At 41.1% G+C, this 18,545-nt stretch overlaps 1 protein-coding gene across 4 annotated transcripts in view; it reads left to right on the top strand.

Moving 5' to 3' along the window:
• Positions 1–18,545, top strand: part of LOC144722331 (uncharacterized) — a 156,873-nt gene that overhangs the window by 46,275 nt on the left and 92,053 nt on the right. For 3 of the 4 annotated variants that reach the window (XM_078600505.1, XM_078600506.1, XM_078600503.1), the window contains exons 10-13: positions 1,317–1,376; positions 10,651–10,704; positions 12,197–12,241; positions 15,165–15,218. In XM_078600505.1, coding sequence (XP_078456631.1) covers positions 1,317–1,376; positions 10,651–10,704; positions 12,197–12,241; positions 15,165–15,218 — 213 coding nt within the window. The remainder of the gene's footprint in view (positions 1–1,316; positions 1,377–10,650; positions 10,705–12,196; positions 12,242–15,164; positions 15,219–18,545) is intronic. The other variant, XM_078600504.1, reaches the window with a different exon arrangement.

Below are 18,545 nucleotides of genomic sequence, written 5' to 3'. Positions count from 1 at the left end.
ACTCAATTTTGCATTGTCCTTATTTAGTGAAAAATCATGGATGTGTGTGGCAGTCTAAGGCCATATAATTGCATGTGGTGCAATGGTATTAAGGTTCGACACTGTCCTACGATATAAGGTGTTAAGATATTAAAACACTAAACTGAAACCTTTTGCAATGGCTGGGACTGATGCATCAACCACATATACTTGTGGTGAATATGCAAAAAAAAAACATGCTCTGGCAGTTTTTGCATTGTCTTTCTTTAGAGCTTAGTCTTTCTTTAGAGATTAGTCTTAAACAGTGTTAGACCAGAGGATGCCAAAATGCAAACATGAATTCATATTTAAATTGTGGAAACCAAACAAATTAAACGTGGGACTGGGTTTTGCTTCTATTTCACAATTATTGCGGCTATTGGCTTCAAGTCGATAAAAAAATTAGTTTTTCTTGGCTTGACCATCAACTTAGGCCATATTTTTGTTTGTTCAAGCGTCTGAGTCAGCATGGCATTTTAACACTGCCACCCTACAGAGGCACATCAATATGGTATTAATACTGTATCTGATATTCGCCGCACTTTTGCATGTAGGTTTCATAATGCACAAGGAAAGAACATCCCCGCAGACCCATGTGTGGTCATGGTATGATGCTAATGTAAAGAGACAGTCATTTGGAGACCAGTTGTTGTGTCTGGACTTGACGGATGTCTTGTTCCGCAAGTTCTAGTCCAACGAAACACGGCACAAATCTATGTACAGTTCATGTGATCCACACAAAGGCAGCCTTGTACCCGCAGCGCGTATATATTTACGTAATACGGAGGAAAAGAAACGGACATTTTATTTCATGAAGAATTCATGTTGACCACATGTGGAATCGGCAAGATATGTATTTGCAAATACCCTCAACTTGTAGCAATGTGCTGTCAAACCTAGTTATGGCAATCTTCTATATAAATTTAATATGTATCACTTCCAAGCAGCAGAAAGAACCCATTTCATTATAAAGGGTGTTTAATAGTTTCTGTGCAGATGGCGATGAGACTCCCACAGTTGCTGGTTTTATTTCTGGGACTTGTAATGAATCCAAGCTTTGGATTCTCCCCAAACATATCATGCCCAAAATTTCAATTTCTCCCATACAGCATTGCTTCGAATTTTTTCATTAAAATATAGATTCTGCACAACCCATGTTGAGTATTCCATATAATACGCATCACCATCGTGTGGAAATATATAAATTGTACGTATAAATGTCCACCACTGGCATTCAATTGATCAATTATCGTGCATTTAGTGTTTTTGTTAATGTTCTATTTTTACATTATTCCCAGCACGGAAGACTGCAGCAGGATTCCGCAGATGTCGACTTGGACATTTCCTACGGAGACCGGGTAAATATTCTGTTCATTCCCCACCCTTGGCAGAGTTGAATAAAGAGGCGTGCCAACTGTTGAAGTTAAAACGCAAGCTGTTGTACAAAAAGCATTTTCACTAAGGCCGTTTGGAAAGTCTCCTCATGCATACAGGGTCGCTTATTGAGAAATACTTTGTTGGAATGGACTCGTTCTGCACGTTGTGCATGTGTAGTGGGTATAAATGGAGAGAGAGAGGCTTCTCTGGAGGCAACACGTTTATTATAACAATATGATAACAGTCCCTGACACAAAGGGGTAACGACCCCTTCCACCCGATACTCTAGGGGAGGTATGTCCTCTGGGCTAGCATGCCCTACACACTGGAGGAACAGCTCTAGTGTCAGTCTTCCGGCTAACGGGGTCCCAGCTCTCTCTGCCCCTAGCCAGGCCTTCCTTCTCGAACCTTCGAGAGGGACCTGGAGTGTGACGTCATCCCCCCAGCCCCCTCTTGGGGGTCTGGGGTCTGCACCTCCGGTGAGTCCGTTCACCAGCCTCGCTGGGAGTCACCTGAGCCCAACGGCCCGACTTAATCCGGGCAATCTCGTTCGGCCCTTCTTCTGCCTCCTGTTGACACGGGACCAGTACTACAGGCGTGGTTATCGCGCATCGCGCCCATCAATGCCACTACTACACGTCGCGTGTGTAGAATCCACAGATTTAACGAGAGTGTGAGCTAAATGAATGGGGGAAGCATTGTTCCCCCTGCTGTGGAAGGACACGGCCACAGATCAGTATGTTTAATTTACGCATAACCTAAGGTCATCGAAAAGCTGTAACAATGTGGTTATAAAGTATGCACGCACACGTATAATTAAACAAATTTCAAACCCATAGGCGGAGTTTAACTCCTATATTTGTGGGCGGGGGGGGTCACTTTGTCCCTCACATGAATCGCGGGTGCATATAATTAAATTGTTTATAATCTTAATTGTAAACTGCTGAAAATAAATTAATACAGGAGTCCACTTTGAGGGGGGGATTGCCCCCCCCCCCCCGCAAACTCTGCCCATGTTTAAACCCTATCATCAATGCACTTAATATGTCATTATTGCTGTAAATTAAATGTAATCACCATCAACCATGGTCAATCCACTGCTGGACAAAGGCCTCACCGTTAAGAATGCATATTCAAATATATTCGGTATTATATTTGTGTGACGTTTATTACCACATTTCATTCTAAAAGTGCGTTGACTGTCCCTTGCATATATTGTATTCGTTACACAATATACTACCACCACACGTGTGTGTGCACTATGAAGAACGGTGGCAATAGAAGTTAGCACATCACATTACTATACTATTAACCCCTCATACGATTCCTGTCAATGATGCTCAATAGCAGTGTACATTTTCATCTAAATATAACCTGGGCCTCCTCCAGATCCACCCACCCTAAAGTGAGTACCTGTTTTTGTTTTGTGTGACTATCAGCAACTGAGAGATGAGGGCATCGTACTGGCCTTTACATGTTGTGTGTGTGTGTGTTGTGCTGGTATTGGTAGGTGCTTACTAAAGTGAGTACCTTGATATTATATAACACTTTCAGTGGCTTTTAACTTCATGCTTCTGAGTGTTTTTTTTATATTAATGAGAATAACATTATTTTTCCTCAACTTTGAACCCAAAACCCATTTGTGGAATCCCAACCACTTTCCAATTTAGAAGGCAGACTAAACTTTACCTCAGCACAGTTGGCTACATTTGTAGTTTGACATTTTAAGATACTTAATTAGTTCCCACACATTTTCTTTCGTCTCTTTTTGCTGCCAACTTATCTTTGAAAAGAGCATTCTTCATCTATCTTTACTTCTTTGAAGTCATAAAGGTCTTTCTTGGAAAAAAGAGCAATTTTAATGTCAAGGTCATTATGCTGTACGGAATTGCAAAGGATGCTATCTTGCCACTTAGCCAGGTGGAGGCCATCGCCTACACAATGATAACCACACTGTGGCGCTCGCAGATGTAAAAGCATGGGCTTCTTTGAAATGGCACAGCCTGCAAAGAGCCAAAACCAGACTCGGAACACCATTTCTGGTCCACATAATGTGCTTTCCCCCAGTACATTCTCTGAGGTTTAGGGTTTAATCTAAACCAGGCAAATCTGAAATCCAGCTAATGCGTGTGTCAAGTCAGTGTCCCCCATGCTCAAGCGAGTCTTGGGGCTGCACTAGCCCTAAGCTAGTAACGAGTCAACATTCTCATGTCATAGGCTAGCCGCTCCACTGTTTACAATGAACACTTGTGCAGATTCTTCAAAGTGGTACGCATTTTCATTTCACTGTGGTGGGATGATAATCCCCGACCAGGACAATACATCTGAATCGTGTTGTGACTTGAGCACTCAGCCAACAATGCATCACTTGTATATATAAAATATAAAGGTGCAGCCCTGCAATCAATTGGTCACGCCACTGCTGGCAAAAAGGATTTCACTAGAAAGAGCTGTACAGAGCTCCTCTAAAGGGCATTTGGCATCGTCTTCCCATGCTGGCCAAGAAGAGCTGACAGTATATATGCTCTACCACACCATATGCGACCTCCCAATCAACGAACTGTGGCATACCTTTTAACACTGCTGGGATGAAGAGGTCCGGGGAATGAGGAAGCTGGACCATTGTTTCAACTACCGTGCTGGGAGAACGAACCCTTGACCTCTGGATTACAACTTCAGTGGCCTTACCATTGCACCACGACAGCATCCTGGGGTGTGTCTATTTCACTTAAATACTGATTTATTTGGAGGTGGCTGTTTTGGCTCTGGAATACATGTTGCCGAATGTATTGTATATTTTGACTTGCTGCTGAGTGTTATGATCACATGCCAGTCGATTCTTGTTGTATAGCACGATTGCCAATGGCATGTGATGGTGTATTGAGAATAGTGGTCATTAATTTTCGTCATAAAATGCATTCATTGTTTTTTTTATAAAGCGATATATTCATGAATGAAAATCAAAGTTTACGTATGAATATTAGAAAGCAGAGCCATTGCTATTTTTTATTCAATGCATATGAAGTAATATTAATGCAAAAAAAAATACTTTACGCCGTTATGGCACCCAGCGCTTTATGAAGATGACATGCCACGCATCGCAGATAAACATGTGGGAAATGTGCTGGGTTTAATTGGCTGTGGCATGCACTGCTGGGCCTCTGGAGAAGAGAAAGGCAATAAAATGCTTGATTGGGGGGTGTCTCACAGTGCAAGCAGGTTTCAAAAGAGGCCGTTTCTTTCGGTGCAAATGTCAGTGCAAGCTGTTGCTCCTGCTCCCAATTTGTTAAATAAGGCCATAATGTCCTATTTTTTTAGCACAACATGTGCTTACGCATTGTTGTAAATTGCTGATGCAACTCACGGAGATGCTTTATTTTGGTTCCAAGAGACTAATTAACACACTTTCCAGTGTGAATTCCCATCGCATGCAGTGCTACGAAGTTGGTGGCCATAACGCAGCACGCATGCGGCTGCAATCCCAGGATAGCTTGTTGATATCTGTCCGCTTGCAATCCTCCTGAAGAGACTGATGATTATATTTGTATAAAAGATGGGTAGGTAGATCCGTGCAAAAATGGCTGTTTTTGGAGATAAAATCACTGTAAAAAAATCCATAACCTTTCAAACGTGTGGATTTTTAAATGCTGCCAAAACTTTGGCTGTGCTTTCCCAATTTACAACGAAAGAGGGCACTTTTTGTATATATGTGTGTGCTTAAGTGCATGAATGTTCTTGTGTCATTTTGTACATGCCGTGTACAAAATCAGATAGAATTTGAAAGTGAAAAAAGATATTGCCGTAGGGCACATGTTCCTTAACTTGTATCTGTATGGTTATCACGCATAGCATGCAATATTTATTCTCCTTATATATTATGCACTGGCAGGCTCAGAAATAGGATTTAGTAAGCTTATCCAACCTTTTATGTGCCTCAGCCTACCCATTTTATGAAGTGGTTATGCCGGCTATTTATATTAAAATTTTAATAACTTCAGGGAGTTATTTATTTCACGTAGAATAATATAACATGCATCTACCTGGAGAGCATAACTGCTGGGAGTTAATCACCATAGTCCCAAATAAATGATCTAATATGCATTTACATGGGAATGTTTTTTTTTACTCCACACATAATGTATGAAGTAAGAGTCAAGAGTTTTCACAGCTGAATACCAAGTGTTTCATTTTCATTATAGGCACCTCCAGGCGTTATGTTCTTTCTCAATTATGGTATTACTCAATCACTGAAAGACAAAGATGGTCAATAATCTGAATGTTAAGTCTCAGAATTTTTTTCAGGGGCCCAGTCTAAAACCTTAGCAGACTGAGCTTGCAATTCCAGAGGTCACGAGGTCAATCTCCCGGCATGGCTTTTGAAATAAAGGGGCAAGTTTCTTAAATCCCCCTGCCTCTGTCCAACCAGCAGTATAAAGTCGGTCAGTGGGTCGTGTGGTGGAGTAAAGTGTGGGTAGGATGTGGGTACTGTCACCTCTTGCAAGACATCTGGGCCATCTTCCCAGCAGTGGTGTGAGCAAATAATTGCACGGCTGCATCTTTACTTGTTACGAATATATAATGCATTTGGGTTAATAGTTTTAAGCATCTACAGTTTGCATGTTCTATCTCTTTAGCACACTCACGCTTGCAGGGGTTCCTTAGTTTACTACATTTGCGATGAGTAAAGCATTATGCACCGCTGCTAAAATGTCACAACAAATCACACCTCTCGGGCAGTTATCTGGCTTTAAAATTACATGCATTTTAGTGGATCGTACTGCAATGGCTTTGTAGTGAAATTGTATTCCAATAATTTACTTTGTATTCCAATAATTAACAACTTTAATCAATTGCAAGTTAACAATAAGGCAAACGTGCTTTGATTACAAATCATTTCAGCACCGCGGTGGCAAGATGTTAACTACCTCGCCTGGTATTGAGCAGGTCGTAGGTTCAACCCTGACCCTTACGCCTGTATATTTGGAGTTTGTATGTTCTCTCTCCCCGTGGCCGCGTGGATTTTTCTCCCGGTGCTCCCGTGTTTTCCCTCCACGTTTAGAGTATTTGGCTTGTGATAAATTTCCACATTCTAAGCCGCGTCGTTGAGCTGTGATTTGTGGCCAGGTCGCTTCTGAAAAAGATGTATGTAGCTCAGTGGGCCATACCTGGTAAAATAAAAAGTTAGTTTTAGTTTATTTCTGCTGTGACAACCGTAGTGCAAATAAGTGATGCAAACACAGGTCAATCCATTTATAGATACCCCACTGATTTCGAATTGCCCTCTTACTTTCTGCTCCACAGAATATCTTACAGAGATGGCTGTGTTAAAATATGTAATAGATACATTGAGATCGGTGAAATGTTGGTGTCTACATAATTAAAACCGACCATTTTATTGGGGTATCCAGAAATGTTTAAAAAGGAACATCATTCGCAACTTATAAACACGATACTTTATAACATAATTAACCTCCACTTTCAACATCCAACTGTATACATCTTTTGTTTAGCTGCACCTGTAGATAATGTATGGAATATCATGTCATCAACGTCAAAATGTTAGGCTTTAACGAGGTTTTATCTCGGGAAATGGCACCAAAAATAACTTTAAAAAAATTACATTTTGAAATAAATAAAAATTCATTGGTAAAACAAGGGGGAGGAACACACCTGAGAGGCACACTCAGGGCAGAGATGGAGCAATGCCATCAGCTCGTATGTCGGAGCAAGATGCATGTTTCTTCTTCTCGTGATAGATGGTAATGGGTTTGGGAGGCCTTCATTCAGCAGTAGATAGATGAGGAATTATGCTTCTTCTGATGGAGGGCAGTGGCCTAAATATTGATGGTGCTTCAACATTTATGGAATACTTTTTGGGTTAATATAGCAGGCACCCAGAATGCATAAACACAAATGACAGTATAGCAGTAGACTGTGAAACAAAATATTACATTATATTTAGAGTATCCTTATTGTATGTTTGTTTGAAAAAAAAATACCAACGTGTCCTTTGGATGTGGCCATGTGTCGGGCCCTCCCAGCCAGCCAGCCAGCAACACGTTTAATCTCAGATAGAGCCCTGTCCCTCTCCACATTTATCTTGCCTTCTCTCTGCCGTACATTTTTATCTATTTGTCACTCTCTCTGTTTCTCTCTTCCGTGTTTCTCTATTCCTCTGTCCCCTCTTATACCTGTCCCTGCCTCCCCCTATATTCCTCTCCTTTCTCCACTATACCCCCCCACCATCTCTTTCCCTGTTTCTCTCTCTCTCCTTATTCCCCACCTCTTCCTTTCCCAGCTCAACCTTTCTTGCCTCTCCTTAATCCTCCCTCCACCACCGTATCACTTTCCCTCGCTATCCTCTTTCCGTTTTGCTCTCTCTTTTCTTTCTCATGTTCACCTTCTGAAGCGCTCGCTCGTCACCGTGGCGTGCGCGATGACCACCACAACCACCACGTGACTTTTCTTTCGTGTTTTGCGCGGTGCTTTTAGCGCCACAGCGCGTGGATTTGTAGCGTTTATTTTCATTTGTTTGCTGGTGACTTTGTGTATTTCATATCGAAATCGCCTCCAGTGCTGTTGCTGCTGGCAGCAATAAAAGTTGTTTAAAAGTCAAAGTCTTTTCTTTCTGTTTCACGCCCGTTCACTCTCACCCCAGCCCTCTCCTCTCCGTTCCTTTCTCTTGATCCCCCCTTCATCTTCCATCTCCCTCCCTCACCTCCCCCTATCTCCACCCTCCATCTGTTTCTCGTATCGCATTTGCGTGTTGGGTGGGGATGTGTTGAGTGACGTCATCACGCAGATGTGCGTGATGACGTCAACACCGCCGCACTATCACTTGGCCGCTCGCCAGCCAGGAATCCAGGCACGAATCCAGCGAGCAAACTTGTTTTTGTGATTTAGCATCATTCTCCAAGTGGATTCACCTTTTGCATTATTATTGTTGAATGCAATACTGTAGTTTTTTTTTTAAAGCGTATGGTTCTCATATTCTTTCATAAACCATGAACTCAAAATATTAAATATTACAGTTTATAACATGATTGGCATGGCACAATTTAACTGTCAGTAGATTACTCAGATAGCAGTCTTTCACATATATTTTAAATATGTATACAAAGCAATATGCAAAATCGATTAATATGTCAATCAAAGAACGTCTTTATCGATTTCCAGTAAAATAGCCATATTGGCTGTCCTTCCGAGCGGTAAGCAATACGAAATAATAAATGTTTCACCCAAGGGTTCCTAAAATACATTTTCTCGTACCTGCCAATTTTTACCAAGAAACATATGTAGACAATGTTCTAGCAAGAACAAGCTAATTATATTTACATTAGTCATTACCTAATACGAATTGAAAAAGAGACGTGATACACCTTTAAACATAGATTATTGGACGGCCTGGGAACTGTAGTTTCAAAACATAAAATCAATCCATTGTAACACATTAAGAAGTCATAGCCAATCTAGATTCGAAGTTTTCGTGATTGCAGGGATCCATACTCTTTGGTTCTTTCGGTAAAGTCACGTAGGTATAAAATAAATTAAATTAAATCGCGACGTTTCGGGCGCAACACAAGCGCCCGTCATCAGGTGTGACACCCCCTCTCTATCTCTCCTCCCTTGCTCCTCCCCCGCCTCTTACCTATATGGCCTCTTGTCACGGCAGTTCTTTTGCCCACTTGAGCAATTGTTTTTCTTGCTGTGGTTGTCCCACCTGATGACGGACGCTTGTGTTGCGCCCGAAACGTCGTGATTTAATTTATTTTATTTTATACCTACGTGACTTTACCGAAAGAACCAAAGAGTATGTCATAGCCAGGTACGAGCCAGTGTGAGGCAGTTAAGGCGGTGATTACTGGGGAAACGGGGTTTGTTATGGCCAGGAAATGTATCAGCACTATGTGTTCTCATTGTACAGCCTTGTACAGGCTAATACTTTGTCTACTTATTTAGATCATTGTTGTAGTATTTTCCCATTATGGTGGCTTGTAGAAAGGTTCATGGCTTCAAGTAGACGAAAAAAATACCATGCACCTTTTATATACTGGATTTTAAAAGGTGCATCGCAAATATGAGTGAAACCAAACCATTGGTGCTCATATTTTAAAGTATGTTTAGGGCGCACAATTATATTTAAAATATAAGGTATTTCAAAGCAAAATTCATTTCTTATAAACTGTCAGTATTGCGTCACTGAGCCATGAAATTGCAGCCGTGCTTATTGGGATAGAAGCAGCTGCGATATTTTAAACCGTTGGGCTATGCATCAGCAAGAAAAACAAAGTTTATACCATCAGGGGGCTCGGGAGACATTGTATTACTAAGACAAATGTGCTGGAAATTCCTACACATGGCTACATTCTGTTTCATAGCCTGCCTAATGGTTCCTGTGCTCACAAACAGAAATATATTCTGCTGCATTCTCGGTTAATGCCGTTCATGTTCGTGTCGAGCCATCAACCTTGCTTTGAATTGCAATCCCTTCTCAAGCTTTACATTTTAATATGCAGTTTGTGTAATGCAGAGCTGCGCGTGCCGCCTAATTCGATGCAATAATCGAATGCTCAAAGAGCCGTGCATAACGAAATGGCTACGCGTTTGGTGCCCTCTTCTGCACGACGCAATTAAACTCTGCAGTCTTCTTGACGGATGGTTAGAAAAAGTAATGGAATTTTAATTGTGCATTTGTGGGTGTTTTGGGTGGATGTGACCACTTGACTGTACGCAGCCGGTGGGTGGCTTGATACCTTGCCCAAATGACCTACACCACCTGCAGAGGTTAAAGTCGCAGCTCACGTGACATAGTGATAGTACTTATTAAAGGAATTTGGGACAAACACTACAATACGCAGATGTTGAGGGGGGGGGAGAATAAACTGGCCTGTAAATGTAATGCCTGTGGAAATATAAAACATTGATCACATTTTCTTTGGTCGAATTGTGTTTTGGTGACACCAGACTGAAGATAGCCTTAGCAATTTACTTTTATGGTGATTGTTTTTTATGTTATTAAAAAATAACATCAAAACAAAGCCGTGTCAACTTTTTTCATCGTAAATATATATGTAATTTAATTCAATTTATTCTGGGGTAAGACAATACTCGATGTGGTGACATTTCGTCTGACATGATTTTATAACAACTCTTCAGTTGTGATTATGGTTTGTTGATCAAAGCATACAAATATATAATTTTCATATTCAACTGTTGATTCATGCAAATGTGATATTTCGTCTTTATTTTTCACAGAATTACCAAGACCTTGAAGGAATGCCTTTTCCAGAGGGCCCATTCCGATCATCTGTGAGTGCCTTAACTCTGCCTGCAGTTAAGCATACATAATGTACTTTTGATCAGGGTTATAATTATTATTGTTTATTTATGTTTATGTGCAGTAAATGGATGTCCCATTCATACTGAACCACAATTGACAAAGAATGCAAACAAAAGTTTTCCCTTAATTAACGTAAAACGAATAAATTGTTCATTGCATTGTCTCTATTTAAACGATCAACAAGTGGGCGATGCCACGTTTGGCAGTGATGCACAAGCACAAATACCACAAACAATCTCAACATGTTTGCTAAAAGGAAACATTAATAATAGGTGACGTTTTGGAAATGACCCTTCCTCATAGCACAAGAAGGGCAATTGCAACAAAACGACACCCTTCTTGATTATGAAGATGGTGTTGAAAAGTATGAATAAGATGATAGCACTGAAAATGATGGTATATAGATAATCATAATAATTCTTATGATGATGATTCTATATTCGTGCTCACGATACTGTTAAATTAATGCTGCTGCACATGATGAAGAAGACGATGATGTTGATGCAGAAGAGGAAGTATTCATCGTAAAGCCACGCTGAGTCTTCAATTCATGTTTAGTGTTTGGCATTTGGGAGGATATTTTAGGACCCAGAGAAAATCCACACATGAGGGAGTTTCATTCAAAGCTCCACACAGATATAGTCAATAATCCATTGCTGTGCGGAAACCATCAGGCCATCTCCCAGCCCAGCAGGTTTGAGAATTGCTTAAATCACCATATTTGCAGAAAGTTTCTACAATTGCCAACTCTGCCCTAACTGCCACACACTTTGGGCCATTTCGCAATTGTGCAATAATTCGTGGAGGATTGGTTTTGCTTTTCAATGGCCATACATGAAATGCCAGGTGCAAAATCGTCTCGATTTTATGTATAATTGGCCGTCATTCTGCAAAAAAGTGGCAAAACGATGGTCCAAATAGCTACATGAATCAGGTCCTACAAGATGAAGGCTCAGCCAGGATTGACTCCGCTATTATATATATGGGATCAATAAAACAAACACCACCTGCTGTGTACCTGCTTTGTTGGAATCTAAAAGTGGCTGTCTCGTGGCAAGGCTTCTCCTAACTACAGTTGTGTGGATTTTCCACCACTGGTTCAGAACTATGACCAAATGTCACCGCTGCCCAATGGGTTATCATACTGTTACTCACTTGAAAAATAAGGCTGATTCATTCTTACAGAGGCAGAATCTACATCCATAATTAAAATGTATGGTTTGAAGTGAAAAAACCTGCTGCTAAATGCCGTTACTTTTCATTATACAAAGTGCAGTGAATGTCAGAACTGCAGATGTTCATTTCAGTGGGATATAAAGTCTGTAAATGTTGTTTACTTTTTTACCTTGCTAAATTACCTTTTTCTGGCATATAAACCTTTGGCGACAACATTTTTTATTTACATGTCGTGTTGAAAAGAAAGTAATTATCTGTTAATGCACTTCCATTCCCGTTCTCTAGAGTTGGCCAGGATATCATGGCGAGGGATTTTTAAAAGGGGAAAAGGTATTTTAATGTTTTTTTTTCTTTTAACACAATAATGCTGAAAAATATATTATATATATTTTTTGAAATGTTAACTATATACAGTAGGTTTGTGACAAGGGATTATTACCATAAATTAAATGTCTACTTATATATTACAAACTGAGAAATTTCGATTTAAAGCTTTCGTGACTGCAGGGATTCATCTTCTTGGTTCTTTCGGTAAAGTCACGTAGAAGGGAAGTAATAAAATAATAAAAATAAAACATAATAAAACAATTCTCACGACGTTTCGGCCACAACGCAAGCAGCCGTCCTCAGGCGAAGAATGAGAACATTATCAAGCTAGGAGCTTATATAGGTGTAGCGAGGAGGAGCGCCTTAACAAAAGAATGTGCATATGAAGAGGAATTTAGCATACCAATGGGCAATGCATAGGAGGTGGGCGGAGGGGTTTCAAAGTCCCATTATGCCCATGCATTATGCAGGATCAACAGCACCACGGGGGGGCGCAAGGAACAGCGTTAATAAAGGAAAGGAATGTTAGTGATATGTAGCTGCATTTGCCAAACAACCACGTAGAAAACCAAAGTGAAAACTACATAAAAAACTAAAATATAAACTGATACTTACTATACTCTACAATAAGCTGAGTTACTAACAACAAATAATAAATTACAATTCTACGTCGTAAGAAGTATATAATATACTTCCATCTAAACTTTATTCTCTTAGCATATACAGTACTATATACTGCCATAGATAAACCCAACATTAAATTATATACTTTATTGCTGTAAACCACCCTATACTTTATACATTTTAATATAACACTATGTATTATTCAACTCACCCTAATGTGTATCGAAATGGTTTATTACGTCCTTCCAATGATTGCTAAGCCTGAATCCATCTTCTCGGTTAAAATTGTCTCTGTGTTTGTATATGTGGATCGCCTCATGAACGAATCTCTCATGATAGCCAGATGGCTTGCAGAGAACCTCCGTCTTGGAGAAGTCAATGTCATGTGAGCCCACTGAGTTATAACAGTGGTCTGCCACGGCTGAGGTGTTTGTCCTACCGTGTTTTAGATCAGCTTTATGTTCACGAATGCGGTCTGAGACGTGTCGTTTGGTTTCCCCAATGTAACTGCTACCACAGAGGCAATTATATACTTCTTACGACGTAGAATTGTAATTTATTATTTGTTGTTAGTAACTCAGCTTATTGTAGAGTATAGTAAGTATCAGTTTATATTTTAGTTTTTTATGTAGTTTTCACTTTGGTTTTCTACGTGGTTGTTTGGCAAATGCAGCTACATATCACTAACATTCCTTTCCTTTATTAACGCTGTTCCTTGCGCCCCCCCGTGGTGCTGTTGATCCTGCATAATGCATGGGCATAATGGGACTTTGAAACCCCTCCGCCCACCTCCTATGCATTGCCCATTGGTATGCTAAATTCCTCTTCATATGCACATTCTTTTGTTAAGGCGCTCCTCCTCGCTACACCTATATAAGCTCCTAGCTTGATAATGTTCTCATTCTTCGCCTGAGGACGGCTGCTTGCGTTGTGGCCGAAACGTCGTGAGAATTGTTTTATTATGTTTTATTTTTATTATTTTATTACTTCCCTTCTACGTGACTTTACCGAAAGAACCAAGAAGATGAAACTGAGAAATGTCGCAGGGCATCCGATTGCTTTCTGTTATCACAAATGTGTTAATAATCTTGTTGTGAGTATTTTATGATTTGCAGCCCCTTGCTAGATGAAGGCCTGCCCGTGCTGTGTTGGTCGTGGGGGTTGTTTGACCATGTGGGGAGCGGTATCGTAATGGTTAGCACACTGCCCTGTGAATCTGATGACCCAAATTAAATATCTTCCTCACAACCCATAACAGTAATGAATATTTGAACTCGTCCTGGGCCTTATGCGCTTCTCCTATCGGCGATCTTCGTTTTTGTCTATCGACCATGCTTCACCACGCTGGTCAGTCTGAGTTGGTGAAGGGAGCTAGGGAGACCCATACTTGGATCACATATCCCTCGCCGCCACTACTGTTAGAGTGGCCAGGAATTTAACTCATCTCACCGGGTTCATAGTGCAACGAGCTGCCCGTCATATAAAACCGTATCTGAGAATAATAAGCCTTTATTAATATGTAAATGTGCCTATTTACATGGGTAAAATAAGGAATGGTGGAAATATAATGGTCATTTTGGTAAATAGGGGATAGAGCAGTGGCACATTGGTTCGTGCGCTGCACTATGAATCTGGCAATCTGAGTTCAATTCCCAGCCATGGCTACTTCAATGGGGCATGACATCTGAATCGTTCCGTAGTTCCTCCTAACCCCCCCCCCCCCCCCACTTTGCTACCCTCATTAAATAACACGAACCATTTTGGTGAAGTATGGTCAAACAATCCCCGGAATTGAAATGGCATGCGGCTGCCTTAATCTAGGAGTAGATTGACAAAGGGCTGTAAATATTTATTACGGTCCTTCTATACATGGAAATTGATGAAAAACGACAAATGGAAATAAACCAGTTCAACATTTCCAATTAATATGGAAATTGTCACCACATTTTTATTTCTGTTCAAGTTTTACTTTCTTCATGAGTAAATGTTTATGAATAAAAAAATTGCATTGCCCATGGCAAGAACAGGGTGATGATTAATGTCTTATCTTTTATTGTGTACTGTACATACATGCAACTATACATGTAGGATAGAAAAGCGAGAGCAACATCACTTTGTAAAATAATTTCACCGATAAACATGTAAAGGGACTTTTGGCTGAAACAGTGAGTCATGTGCCCTTGACTTTCTCAGCTTCAATCCATTTGTTTAAACTGCATGAAATGAACAACTTTCTGTTGCTATGATTACTCTTTGGTCGGTGCTGTTTGGGATCTTGTGAACACGGTTTGTGTCCTTCTAGGGTGACCAAGGAGAGGCAGGTGGACCAGGCCAACCGGCTCCTCCTTTCTCAAAAGTGAGTCACAGTCTGTGTGCCAGGCCCCAAACAACCACATCCGCACAATCTCCCGGGCGCCGTGCCGCTGTAACGCGCATTGGCGACTCTAATATGGGTAATTTTTATCTGTCTCTGCATACTGTGCACACATGAGTACACACATGCATACAGACACCATTCACCACTAAGTGGTGGTGATGTGCATGTCACCGCAGCGCTTGTGGCATGCTAAATGCACCTTGAGGACACGTAAAATATTAAAGACTCGTTGGCAAGATATCACGAGACAGACCCAGGTGTTAAGGGCTCACTGACTAGAATGACTGTCAGATGTACCAGCTGTACTCCCTACTGTCCCATACTTTGTTGTGTTTCAGCTGCCCGGTGCTCCACTCGTTGTTGTGAGTGTCGCTCCTCCACTGTTTGTTGTTGTTGGAGGGCGACTGCCTTCACCTTCCCAGTATCCTTCATGAGCCTCCTCCACAAAATCCGATCTTGACAGCGCGTGTACCAATCATCAGAAATTTCAATCAGCTTTACATTCTCCTGAACCACATCAGGCCATCTATTTTCTACTCAATGCCATGCCCACTTAGCCCCTTTATCTCGCCAAATAAAAGCTCCTTCGGCATGCAGGCTATGTTACCCAGCCAATGCAGCCCAGCCTGCCGGAGAAGCTCACTTATGGAATTGTGTGCAGCTATTTCCAGGATCTGTGAGGTCCTCACACAATCCAGCCTGGTTAAACCCAGAATGGAGAGTAGGCATGCGAGCATGAACGTTTTAAAGGGGTAAACGTTTCTCAAGCATAGAGGAGAAAGGGCATTACTGTGTTTATACGCCAGGTGTTTTCCACACAGCACTATGCAGTCGATCAAAAGATAATGCTGCTCGATTGATGCAAATGTAAACCTCTGCTGCTAAACTGAAGTGAACCATGATCATGTTGCCCGAATATGGGATCTTCTCCATTCTTATTTACAACTGTCACATGCACACACAGACATGCACACTTGCATGCACACACAATCACAACAACCGCCGTTCGCTACTTAGTGCCAGTGACGTCACCACAACACTTGTGTGCACGCAAAAACAGACACAGCAAAGACAAATATCCCTCGTATAACCTCTAAGAGACTGTTGGGGCAAGTGCTGTTAGCGAGCATCTATGAAAGCCGGCACGCCACACAGAGGGGTGGGTGGCCAGCACCATGCCCGGTTCGCATTTGTCTCCCTAGTGGCAATGTTTACACACCGCACCAGGTACTAATTTGAGGCTGAGTCGACCTAGAGGAGGCTCAGGTTCAGATAATCGTCACTAGTGTTGGCCGTGAGCGGGAATCGAACTCTGGGTCGCCAGGTTCGTCGTGCAGTGTGCTAACCGCTACACTACCACTCCCCTACATGGGCACACACATACATACGTACATACATGCACATAGACGAAAATACAGAGACCTCTTGGATGTGGTTTTTTTGGCAGGATGCATGCTGGGTTGTCCCCCCAAACACTTCCCTCCCACCTTTCCTCCTGCTTTCAAATCCTGTGTTGTCCTCCAGCAAGCTTTTCTGAAAATCGAAAAATCTTCATGGAGCGATATTTGTTTTCTTGTAATGCTGAAGATTGTTTGTTGCATGTCACATCACAGAGTGGTTCGAGAAATGTGTCCTGAACCCAGCGACCTGAACATGATTTCTGGCCATGGATAACATCAGTGGCAAGTGATATATGAGTCAGTCCTATGACCCCCTTCACCAACCTGTACTGGCCAGCTTGGTGAAGTATGATCAGACCATCACCATGGCTGACGTGGTGTATGGAAGCCTTAATCCAATACTGGATTAACACAGGGTTGTAGATGTGTAAAAAAATAACTAAACAATAAAATATTCGATGATAAATTCCAGCTTATAATTTGTTAAGATACAGGTAAATATATGGATACCAGAAAATGTGGGGTGTGTGTTGTACACACCTGCCAATGCAATACCTTAATTTTGTATTTGACATTGAATATACATATTTGTCTATGGGGGACAGGTTGACAAATTGAGATGGTAAATTATACTTTGGTATAGCCATAGCGATATCCCCCTGAGCCACAGAGCAATCCTGCATTGAAAGAATGTCGACCCATTGCATGTTATAATGTGATAGCATGAAGGCACTGGTATCATTCTAAGAGCATGCAAAAAAACACAACTGTTTTAATATGTTGCATACATCTAACCCAGAATCACCAGATCTCATGACATTTTAATGCAAGTGGATGACGCACACGCATGACACAAAACACCAGTTAATCCAGATGCAGATTCCATTAAAATTGCATTTTACGGTTATGCTCCAGTGCACTTAACAAAAATTAAAAACATAACCATAGGTAGCATCGACTCGTGTTAACAAATCTTCACATTGCCCTAACCTTGTCGTCACATCGCTGTAGACTAGTCGGCTCATTTTGCGCCCACACTTTGCACATTAACTTGTCGCACGACAATTAACATATCTTCGGATGAATTACTAGTTATAGATTCAGGACATTTGAGGTCATTATGGCAAAATCATTATCCGTGGGGACAGGCATGCTTTCTAATTGACATTTTGAAGATGACTCTTAAAACTGAACATGGTGTTAAATGACCTCAGTGCTGGGAAGGTTGTTCCTTCAGAGCTATAGATTTCCTCTGGCACTATTCAGCAGCCATTGAACTATATTGGCAATCTAAAGGTTACATATGGAGCTCACTCTACAAGCCTTGCAAGTGAGACCAATATAATCAAACTGTACCAGATAATAACAAAGAATGTCTTCTCACTTCCCTTGTCCACACCGCATTGGCTTTAAAGTCTAATGAGTATTATTGTCATGTATTTAAATTACGTAGGCATGCATATGTAGCCATTTAAATGTCCACATATAAAATGTTTGCATTTATCTTTGATGTCGTGTTTTACATATGTACGTGTGTATAATATGGATAAGCGTAACAGTTGAAGTGGCTATATATATTGCATAGCTATTTTATTTATAAATATATATTTATCAGCTATGCTCTTATATCCCTGAACATCGACATCCCAACTGCACGCTAATTTTTGGGGGGCTATTTTACTTTGTGGTATGGTGGTGTGTCTATCTTTAGCGAACCTTCGACACTTCATGTGACCTCAAGGTGCACCTAGCCTGGCACAAGCGCCCTGGTCTTGTCACCACCACATAGTGGTTATGTTTATGTCTGTCGTTGTGTGTCTCGAAGACAATGCATCGATGGATCTGTGCGTTTGAAAATACTGAATTGAACTTGAATTCCTTCGTCCTTCGTGGATAAATTACACCG

Source organism: Lampetra planeri, chromosome 14 (assembly GCF_965212315.1).
Source record: "Lampetra planeri chromosome 14, kcLamPlan1.2.h2, whole genome shotgun sequence".
NCBI lineage: Eukaryota > Metazoa > Chordata > Hyperoartia > Petromyzontiformes > Petromyzontidae > Lampetra > Lampetra planeri.
Note: the sequence above shows the minus strand (reverse complement) of the source record. Positions and strands in the feature narration are given on the sequence as shown.